The sequence below is a fragment of the Leiobunum rupestre genome, chromosome 11, assembly GCF_980474605.1.
Source record: "Leiobunum rupestre chromosome 11, qqLeiRupe1.1.hap1, whole genome shotgun sequence".
Taxonomy (NCBI): Eukaryota; Metazoa; Arthropoda; class Arachnida; order Opiliones; family Sclerosomatidae; genus Leiobunum; species Leiobunum rupestre.
In genome coordinates, this window is record NC_143394.1 from 1,126,151 (window position 1) to 1,138,047 (window position 11,897).

The following is an 11,897-nucleotide window of genomic DNA, read 5'->3' on the forward strand; positions in this document are numbered from 1 at the left end:
CCCCTTCTAGGCGATCCGCCGAAACGTCGATCCCAGGCTTCCTGACTTTTCACTCTTCCCTCTCTATGTACGGTACTCCTCCGTCGTCTTTGCCCTTCTAGGCGATCCGCCAAAACGTCGATCCCAGGCTTCCGGACTTTTCTCTCTTCCCTCTCTATGAACGGTTCTCCCCCCGTCGTCTTTCCCCTTCTAGGCGATCCGCCGAAACGTCGATCCCAGGCTTCCGGACTTTTCTCCCTTCCCTCTCTATGAACGGTTCTCCCCCCGTCGTCTTTCCCCTTCTAGGCGATCCGCCGAAACGTCGATCCCAGGCTTCCGGACTTTTCTCCCTTCCCTCTCTATGAACGGTTCTCCCCCGTCGTCTTTCCCCTTCTAGGCGATCCGCCGAAACGTCGATCCCAGGCTTCCGGACTTTTCTCCCTTCCCTCTCTATGAACGGTTCTCCCCTGTGGTCTTTCCCCTTCTAGGCGATCCGCCGAAACGTCGATCCCAGGCTTCCTGACTTTTCACTCTTCCCTCTCTATGTACGGTACTCCTCCGTCGTCTTTGCCCTTCTAGGCGATCCGCCAAAACGTCGATCCCAGGCTTCCGGACTTTTCTCCCTTCCCTCTCTATGAACGGTTCTCCCCCCGTCGTCTTTCCCCTTCTAGGCGATCCGCCGAAACGTCGATCCCAGGCTTCCGGACTTTTCTCCCTTCCCTCTCTATGAACGGTTCTCCCCCCGTCGTCTTTCCCCTTCTAGGCGATCCGCCGAAACGTCGATCCCAGGCTTCCGGACTTTTCTCTCTTCCCTCTCTATGAACGGTTCTCCCCCCGTCGTCTTTCCCCTTCTAGGCGATCCGCCGAAACGTCGATCCCAGGCTTCCGGACTTTTCTCCCTTCCCTCTCTATGAACGGTTCTCCCCCCGTCGTCTTTCCCCTTCTAGGCGATCCGCCGAAACGTCGATCCCAGGCTTCCGGACTTTTCTCTCTTCCCTCTCTATGAACGGTTCTCCCCCCGTCGTCTTTCCCCTTCTAGGCGATCCGCCGAAACGTCGATCCCAGGCTTCCAGACTTTTCACTTTTCCCTCTCTATGAACGGTTCTCCCCCCGTCGTCTTTCCCCCTCAAGGCGATCCGCCGAAAAGTCGATTTTTATGAGAGCCGTTAAAAATATTCGAATTACTTTAAATTAATTATTATTCACTTAAAAATGAACCTAATTAGATTGAAACATCTTGAAGGCACATGTTTCCGACTCCGGGAATCCAGTGATAGTTTTAGAATTCGCCTAGGACAAATAGTCTTAACGATATATAAATATCAATTTTTTTATCATTTTCTGATTTTCTATACGAAATTTCCAGCTTATGGTTCCAGCATAGACCATATACTAAGAAATGTTTAAATGTGTAAATATTTCTTAGTCTATGCATAGACCAAAGCCTTGTAATCCGGAAGGGGGGGAGCTTGTAGAAGGCAGTAATCGAGTGTAAGAATAAATAGTAAACCTATCGGTTTACTTTAATACTATTTTTTTAATTTTCTATTTACATGCGAGTATTTTCATTTTGCAATGCATTATGGGAACATCCTAGATTTTTATCTATTAAATAAAACAGGACATCGCTAAAGTGGTTAAAGCGCAAATTATTGATAAGAAACGTCCATCTAGCCGCCTCCTCCGCCCACTTAACCACGATAGAAATGCCGAAAACGCGGTTTTCTACTTAAAATCACCCATTGCTCTTGGCTAAACTGAAAAACCTTTGAACACGAAAGCCATCAGTTAAAGTGAACGCTACGGAGCCTCGGTTTACGGACCATTTTACCTCCGCCATTTAAGGAAGATCAAGCCGTTTGTCGCGATCGTGGTTAACTTCTGGTGGATTTGAAAAAGGTACATAGTCTCAAAACTATAAATATTTCGTTGTCTCGAGCTATCGTAGGATAGTTAGTGGAATTAATATGATCTTTATCACGAAAATTTGGTAAGATGTACATTCATAAGCCTATAACCTCTAAGTTTGAAATGCGCATAGTGCCCTTTGTACCACCACTGGACGGGCGAAAAAGAATAAATCAGGCGATAATACCGGCACCTGGTAGAGATAAATTGAAGCTTCTTCCTTCCCCCTTTCTCCCTCTACCAAAGCAGCTGGCATCATGCATTGCCGGACGCGTTACGTTTCTCTTTTCCGCCACCGGGTGTATTTAGCGCTGTACTTTCGCCAGTCGTTTGCTTGAACCAATACTGCCTTTCGATTCAAACTTAGGGTTGATAGGCTTATGGTACCATCTATTGAGTCTGGACATTACCGTGTAAATTATGTTTATACATAAGGATATTATCTAATATATAAAGATGAGTGTTTGTGTATATATATATATATATTATATAATATATATATATTAATTTATTAATTAGGTACACCCGCTGTTTACAAGATACTACACTTTGGTCTTAGCCAAAAGTCCGACTTTCTTAGTTATTTAGGCATACACACGAAAAAAGCTTAAATATTGCATGTTTTTAAAAAACCTTCTTCTATAGACACTAGGCCGTATAATAAATGGCAAATTATTATGTTATCAAAGTATAATTGGTTAATATTGTATTTAATCAGTTGGTTATATGGGGTACGGTGCCATGCGTGGAGTCAGTTATCAAAGCGTTCTATTAACAAATCGAATATACCGTAGTTTCGTCACTGGCGCTTGTTCCTTTGCTTTACAAATAGCCATACCGGGTACTCCAGCTAGTAAACAATAATTAAGGTAATAATATAATTTTATAAAAGAATATGATATGATCTCTATTATTTAATTGATTAAAGGTGGCGGTAAACCACAGAGTGATATTTTGTTAAGCAGAAAAAAACCAGTAGTCTGACCTCCCCATGCATCAACTGATAAGGCATACCTTGGTGTCCATCGTTTAGTATGACGGCACTTGGTTGACTCCACTTGTATCCATTCAAATTGAGTCGTGCAGAGTAGTAAAAGTCGTAAGCAAAGCGACTGTCGATGTCAATCGGCGATTGCAAATTGCCACGGCAAAATGAAGGGTACAATGAGGGCCAAATATGACGATCTATGTGGAAGATTAATCGTTAATAAACTAATAGCATTTTTCTTTGGGCTGCTCCTATTGATCCCCGGATGAGTGTGCCATTGGATTACCGTCAGGGAAGGATTATAATACTTTGCTACTCCTTTACTTAAAATTTCGATTAAAATTACCCCAAAATACTGCTTTTAAACACATCAACACTTGTTTTTGAGTAGTTGATAGTGAAAACTATATTCAATGAAGTGGGCAAAAATTGATTCGCTCCCTCCGAAACTTAAGTGCTTCGCTACGCCCCTGGCTATTTAGATTACGTGAATGTCTCTATGTCAAATTTATGCCTACGTGCGTAAGTAATGGAATTGGGCAATGTAGTAACACGCTTGAGAGAAGAAAAACGCGAGCTTCTGACAACGCTCATCTCAAATTCCCAGACACGAAGCTCAGCGGATTTCCCAAACTAATTAATTCGACTGGGTCGTATTTGCTGTTTTTGGCCTTTTAGACATTCATTTCCATTAAAAAATAAATACATGTTTTCGATCTATAACCAATATTAAAATATTTTTGCAATATTTAATGTTTTATCATTTAAATTTATTTATTTTTTATCTAGCTTAAATCGAGATTAGCTTCAATATTCTGAACTTTTTAATCAATGTTCAATACGGTGCTTGGCAGTGCCGTAACTAGCATGGGTAACTCCCGAGGCGGATATCATGGTGTGCTTCTTATTAGTCTCTAGTTTGTGTAAGTATTTATTTTTTCACGGTTGGGTGTCACCCCCAAATCGAGCAAAAATGGTTCGCCCCCATCACCCCCTCCCTTAGCTACGACCTTTGGTGCTTGGAGTTAGTCGGGAGTACAGTTTCTGAAACCTAGACATATTGTGTATTAAGAAGTTTTTCAATAGTTTATAAAAAAATACCGTCAAAATAATCTAATATCAGGAACTATCAAAATAATTTCCAAACGTTATATATAACAAAATTAAAAGCTTACCCTAAAGTAATTAAGCCTTTATATTGTCAATTAATTTGTTTCTTGAAGGAAGGCTTTAAGGCTCAGATAAAAGACTTGATACTTACCGCTGTGCGACCACTTTCCAGCAGTTACATTAATGTTGCACTCAGAAGCATAAACTGGAAAAAGGAAAAGGAAATTTCAACCAGGGAAAGATTTTAACTAAAAAAAAGCTGAACCCTAAGTGAAAAGCTACATGGCTTGCCAAATTAGCTCGCTAATGACACCAGAAGTATGATCTAGATCTTATGGCAAAAGTATCCTTATAATCCGTTAATATGAAAAACGTACTTTCGCCGGCTCGAGGCAGATTTCAGTGGGCGCAAATTTGTTTATCGCGGAAGCGTACACCTCATCACAAGTGAAAATGTATCATTTTTATTACTCCTTTTAAAGACTTTTAAAATTAAACTACGTTGGGGGTAATTAGTTATTAATAAGCCCTATTGTTGTAAGGTTATAATGGTAGAAAGTAACTTCAACGATATTATTGAGATGGATACTTATATAGAGATAATTATAATTAACTTCTAATTGAACAAAGTGATACTCACCTAGTTTATTTTGGAAAATTACGAAAAATCCTAAAACTGCTAAAAATCCAGAGAAAAGAATCATTTCTATTATTTTGTAGCAATAAAATTATATCCTGTGAGGCACCTTTTCCTTTTGAATTGTGAAATAATTTAGCGTTCCAAAGTTTACAACTTCAGTAGTCGTGTCGAAAATTCAATACTCCTAGATAAAATTCATAAAGAATTACTTACAGAATGTGTCGTAAATTTATTTCGTAAGCAATTGTCTTCTAACAAACATTTAAGACATCTTAAATCGATCGGTGCGAATAAAAAGATTTAATAAATAGACGGCTTACAATCGTGACCCTAACCCCCCTTTCTTAAAGGGAATATTAGTCTACAATTGTAGTCTTAATATTAGCTGAAGTTTATAAACGTACTTAAATAAAGCTGCATTTCACCCTAATGAACAAATTATTTCTTTCATATCTAAAAATATTTTAGTAACACTTTATTTAATTAATTTTTATTCAAATTAAGTTGCCTGGTTTATAAACAACATAAGTAACATAGTAACAATAAAATTTAAAATGATGCTTATTGAACATCGTGCGTGTCAAAGGGATAACAAGTCATCAATCGACTTAGCAACCGAAACTGAATATTGCAATAAATAGAAACTACAATTGAAACTGAAGGGATTGTTACTTAGGTAAACAATCACTTCAAATAAAGTTTTAGATTTAAAATACATCTATTTTATCCATTGAACCTCACATATTGAGCCTTCAAGTGATTTACTTTCAACAGTTAATATTTTAATCTTACTCCTGTGGTTTCTAAAAATCACGATTATAATTTCCGCCCAGTAAAATCAACAAATAATTTCCAATTATTTTAATTATTGAACCATAATATTAGTTATTATAAGGAGATTAACATAAGACTACCCCAGTAGCACATGAAGTCGTTTTAGGGTCGGGGTACGGTCGAAAAGTCGCTTTATAGTTGACGACCAAATACCGACCTAAAAACGTCCGAACGTTTTTCGACACTAAAACCGTAAATCCTTTTTTGGGACTATTTATGGTCGGTATGCCGACCATTATCCGACTTTAAATAGACCTTAAATTTAAAAGACAAAGAGACGACTTAAGGTCGGGCTTTGGTCGAAAAGTCGCCTTTCGGTCCTGGTCCAAATACGGACTCTAATAGTCCTAAACGTTTTTGTGAATTCCTCGTGAGTACGTTTTCGGTCGCTTTTAAAGTTGGTATAGCGACCTAGCATTTTGAACCACTAGCCGAATCTAAGAGTATTATCATTGGAACTATTTAGAGTCCAAACGCCGACCTTGAATTGTAATAGCTGTCATGACTTGCAAAAGACATGACACATTTATAGCCCGAGCAACGGCCGACTTATATCCAACATTTATTTGCCAATTAATCGCTCAAAACTGTGAAACTTTTGGCGAATTAATAAAACAAATTGAAATATTTTTAAAATAACTTCCTTTCTGTATTATATTTTTTTAAAAAGATTATATATTAAATCTGAGAATGTTTCCGTATTAAAAATCTCTCAGTTCAAGTAGGTTACATTCGTTTACCTAAATATGTTAGGCTAAGATATTATTAATGAATATTCATTCGTTATTGTTACTAAACCCCAAGAAACTATAGAACTCTGTACTCCAGATTCAAGAGCTTTCCGATTGACGGAAATAAACTCATTGTTTCACTCCCGTTCATGGGACTATTTATATAGCTATATTTAAGGTTTTATTTGGTTATTTTCAGTCACATAAAATATCAAAAAGTAAGTCGTTTCGACGTAATCATACAGTACATTCTAAGTCGGGATAACGTCGTTTCGGGGTCGGTTCTTAGGTCTACGTTTTGCCGACGTCGGCCCGACTCTAATTGGCTACAGGGGATATTTACAGTCGGTTTTCTGGTTAGAGGGTCGGCAATTCGGGCGTGTGTAAAGTCGGGCCAACGTTGTTTCTAAGTCGGTTTTGTAGCCAGTTGCAGTTGGTTTACAGTCGTATGGGATGAAACCTTTAGGGTCGGCCGACCGTCGGCCGACTCATTTACCCCTAGGACATTTGGACCTTCAAAAGTCTATCTCGCCGACGGTCGGCCGACTTTGCCATTTAAGTACAAAAGCCTACGTCGGCCCGACTCTGATTTGCTACAGGGGTAATTACCGCTAATTAATATTCCACCGCCGTAGATTTATCGGCAATTTAGCCCACGTGTTACCCTTTGAGGACAAACTTCTCCATTTTTTTAATATTACCTCATGTGTCCAAAAACGCTCGTCCATTTTGCGTATTTTACTAAAGGGACAGATTTGTATACAGAGTGTTTCGTATGAGAACGTCCAACATTTTTAGGCTTGGTTTTATGGTCTTAATGACTAGAAAATCTTAAATATTAAATTTTCGTTCCATGGTTTAAAATATAATTAATTTAAAATATTAAAAGATCTGCTACTACATGGATTTTTTTTAGCTTTCAGACCGCGGTCCTTCTTCAGCCAAACAGTTTTTACAATAATAACATTTACATACATACAATTGAAAAAAAAGTAAAGTTTTCCCTGGTGGTGGTTTTTTTTTTTTTTTTTTAAACCTAAAACTTCCCCACCCCGTTATGTTTACCGTTCCCATGTCCATATTTAATCTACCCCTATCTTTAATGTATATCGCTTCCTTAAAACATCTTCTATACCAATTATTTTCTTGGCATAACACCATTTTCTTCATTTCCTTTTTTACACAGTTTTTATGTTCACTCTTACGTTTTTTTAATTGTCTTTTAGTCTGTCCTATATATTTCTCACCACAATCACAACTTATCTCATAAACTATCCCAGCTTTATTTACATCTTCTATTTTTGGTTTATTTCTTATTAAACTTGATTTTAAAAGATTTGAGTATTTGTTTATTAGCGTTACATTATATTTTTTTAATTGTCTAGCTGATTTTTCCGATATTCCCTGTATATACGGTAGTAGAAAATCTCTTATGAACATGCGTCCTTAAATAATTCGTTTCAGAGGGCTCCAAAAAACTACCCAATAAACCCGTATAAAGCCTTACAAAACTGACGAAAGATATACTTCCTTCAATAAAGGAATAGATAAAATGTAAATGCACTAATTCAATCCAAGCGCATCAAATCCAAGTAGATATTGTATAACGAAGATTTTGGTCGTAGAGAGAGTGAAGACAAGGCAGAGGTATATCATAAAAACTGGTTAATTTACATTTTAGAGAATAACTATACAACGTCGAGTGTGCTATTCGGGGAATCGTATCCCAAGTTTCATTCGAGGGTATAAAAATGAACTTTCTACAATAAGAAAAAACGAAATATAAAAGCGTAGACACTGAAAGACCAAATAGTAACCGAAAATAAATATTAATTAAACGGTACAGTCTAGTCCTAGTGAAAACGTCAAAATTATCCTTATAAAAGATATTAATTCAAAAGCCCCCTCACAGTAAGCCTTGGAGCTCAAAAATATATGATCTGAGCAAAGGAATTAAGCTCAAGAAAAACCACTTGAAGGTCGATTGCGCCACGAAACTCAATCCCAAAGGAACCCCCTTGCTGGAATTTTTGAGAACTTTCGTATGAGGGCCCAGATTCACGATTAATGGGATACATTTTCCACTCGTCATCCAAACGACTTGAGATCATCAACGAATCAGGAGCTAAGTAACGGTCCTACGTGACCCCAAACCGAAACCACAAGTGACTAATACCCCCAAAACCTAGGCTTCTGGCACCCAGCTTTTGCACTCTGCTTAGCTAGAGAGAGAGAGAACCAAAACGAGATAATGAAGAAAAATAAACTATTTAGATTCTGAGAGACGGAAGGAAAGTAAAGAATTCAGATTATAAGAGACGTAAGAAAATAGACAATTCATATTTTGAGAGGAGGAAGAAAACTAGACAGTTCATATTCTGAGAGATGAAAAAAAACAGACAGTTCAGATTCTGAGAGACGGAAAAAAACTAGACAATTCATATTTTGAGAGACTGAAGAAAACTAGACAATTCTGAGAGATGGAAGAAAAATAGACAGTTCAGATAATAAGAGACGGCAGAAAGAATTGACAATTCAGATACGGCGAGACGGGAGAAAAATAGACCATTTTGATTCTGAGAGACGGAAGAAACATAGACAATTCAAATTCTGGGACGGATGCGTATCTCAATTACCACCCCAAAAAGAAACAATTTTGCACATCTGGTCGTTTTCTTAGTTAGTGAATCCCCAAAAAAGTAACTTTTCGCGTAAGACTATTCGAAAGAGAGAGAGGAGTACCCGTTTCATCATCCAAAAGATATCAACCCTCCAAGACTCTAGTACCACCCCACCCCGAAGACGTTTGAGACACCGAATTAGTGAAAGTCCTCGAAGAAGAAATCCCTTGTCGTCATTGGTAACGTAGAAACTTTCGTTAACTTCCTCCTCCCATGGTCGAAATGACTCGCCGTAGCAAAAGCATTCTCACGTCATAATAGTGGTAATGAGCCTAGTTCCCGAAAGTAGTGTTACACGAACCTATGAAGTTCATTTACTCTGAGATTTAAAACTCTTGTCTTAAAGTCAGGGACTGCCACTATTGAGGTATAAAATCGCTGCCCACTAGAGGTGTGCAAATACCATTTTTGGGGATCGAATCGAATATCAAATATTTTTTTCGAAGCACAGCAAATACCAAATCGAATATTTATGACGTCAAATAATTTGGTCGAATACTTTTAGGGCCAAAATTTAGACCAGTTAACTGATCAAATACCAAATAGTATTTCGAATATCAAATTATTCGACGTATTTGGTTTTCAAATAGCCAAATAGTTTGCATATTTGTCAAAAAAAGTAATTGAAATCACTGTTCGTTTTTCTTGAAAATATTAAAATATTGAACCAAATACAGTATAGCCTAGAACAAAGTTCCCTGGGCAAACTTGGTAAATTAGTGGTATAATGAAGGGCCCGTCCTAAAAGATGGTCTTTTAAATTTTTAATTTTACTATTTACTTAGCCTTCTCTAAGGCTCTTAATAAAAAACACTGAAGGGGGTCCATTGTCTCAGGCTGCAGGCGGGCCCAGAATTTTATATTACGCCACTGTGGTAAACTCTAACTTACCATTCAAATTAATTCTAATTGTTGTACAAAATGTCTTTATTTTCAACCTTCCTTTTTTTCGATTTGATCAAAATGAGTTAATCGTAACCTACAACTTATCAATTATCATACATATTTTAATTGGGTACCATGGCAAAATAATAATAATAATAATTAACTAGGCTAATACCCTAGGTACCACTCCAGGACCAAGTCTTCTAGCGACTTTTAGTTTTAACCTTTAGTAACTACTAACTACAATTAAAATCAAAGGACATGTTACTTACTTTATAGTTTGCAAACACTTCATTAAAATTTCAAGTTTTTAAATATATGTAAAACGCGAGGGAGCAGATCTTTTGTTACAAATTAAAAAATTGCATTTATTTAATTTTAAATCAATAATTATTAATTTAATTCACAAAAAAATTCTAAACAGAAAAATCCATTAAGTTAATTACTTCAACTCCCCCCCCCCCCCAACCGGTTTGTAGTTTTGTTTAGGACTTGGTTTACATTTTAGACTCAATTTTAGTTTTACTTTTGCTATTCTAGAAAATTCCATAACAAAAGAGAACACGCGAGTAATCTAGCCAATAGGCGCTAGAATACACAGCTTCTGCCTTTCGATAAGAAGTTTTAATACAAACGGTATGGATAACGGACGTGCAAGCTACTCTTTATATGGTCCTTGGCGCTGCGGCCTAAAGAGAGGTGCCAGATATAAGGACTAGTTCGGAAATTTCACTACGCTCTCCTGGGATGGCCGGCTTGAACTTCAACAAATTAGAAAAAGACCCGCGGTTATTCGACCAGTTTGCAAACTATTTGAAAATACCAAATAATTTTTCCCTATCTTTTCGAATATTCGACTATTTGATCAAAAAATTCGATTATTCGCGAACTTTTCCAAGCGATATTCGATTCGACGAATCGACTATTCGATTTGGTATTCGATCGAATTATTTGGTCTGACCAAATATTTTGCACACCCCTACTGCCCACAAAAATTTTACCAGATTCTCCAAAGTGCCCTATCCATATTTCTCGCGTATTTATTGTTTCCCTTTCAATTGCTATAATAATCGTCATTTGATTTGATTATTTAACTTGTTGCGTAGGGACCTTATTTAATCGCAGCAAATGCCGATTCATCTAACATTAACCAGATTTGTGTAACTATGTGTTTATTGTGCCAATAAAGAGTTCTTTTTTGTCAAAAATATTCTTTGAGAATCCGATTCACCGTCAACCAACTACTCCTTTCTCTCTTATTGCCAAACTAATTTCGACTACCGAGATCCCCGACCGTTAGCCTGTACAAAAAGCCTGTATTTAGATCACTCCCTTTTTGATGATTGCGACATAGAATCTACGACGCTTGCCGCCTTGTGACTTCTGATATAATTCATAGGTCATTTCGCAATATGGTTACTCGCGTAGAAGATGAATTATTGAGCCAAACCTATTGTAAAAACCAGGATCACGATTTATCTACACAGGTTAGAACTCGGTGTACTTTCGCCTGTACTAAAGAAAGGGGACCATTGGAATTATAGGTTTCCAAGCGCCATCTTCATTGTGAAAAAATTGCTAATTATTATTAATGTTATTTTCAATGTAAGCATAATTTAATAATAGCTAAAATAAAAATTTCTGTTTTAAAATACAATTTTATTACTCATTAAAATTATATTTTAATTCTCAAAAATTAAAGTTATAATCCAGGTGGCGCTACTAACGGGCCCCTATTCCTAAAGCGCAAATAGCTCGAATTTTAAAGAAATAATTGAATTATTCAAAATTTTAAGACCTAAACATTTCATGTGTTTTATATTATTACAAATAATTAATAATATTTACAGAAAACTGAAATGAGAATGTAAATTAAAAGAAACCAAGATAAAATAATACCAAAGTTTATTTTTTAAAAGTATTATCATGAATATATTTATATATATTCATGATATTATGTAACTTATCACAATACTTAGTCATATGGTTGTATCACAATATTACATTTTTAGGAACAAGCAAAAATATTATCGTTAATAATAACTATCACAGCTGCAATGGTTTTTAGGAACTTTAAAAATAGTTTCATGGGATTCCTATCTTGGAAGTTGGTATTTTAAAAAGTATCACAAATGTTACAA

General features: G+C 36.7%; 1 protein-coding gene across 2 annotated transcripts in view; it reads right to left on the reverse strand.

The window, feature by feature from the left end:
- Nucleotides 1-4,727, reverse strand: part of LOC149921086 (carbonic anhydrase 3-like) — a 28,549-nt gene extending 23,822 nt beyond the window's left edge. For both annotated transcript variants that reach the window (XM_090163429.1, XM_090163428.1), the window contains exons 1-3: nucleotides 4,626-4,727; nucleotides 4,137-4,190; nucleotides 2,902-3,072 (exon numbers count right to left, since the gene is read on the reverse strand). In XM_090163429.1, the coding sequence (XP_090019555.1) occupies nucleotides 2,902-3,072; nucleotides 4,137-4,190; nucleotides 4,626-4,689 (289 nt within the window). In that variant the 5' untranslated portion in view covers nucleotides 4,690-4,727. The remainder of the gene's footprint in view (nucleotides 1-2,901; nucleotides 3,073-4,136; nucleotides 4,191-4,625) is intronic.
- Between the last annotated feature and the right edge of the window lie 7,170 nt (nucleotides 4,728-11,897).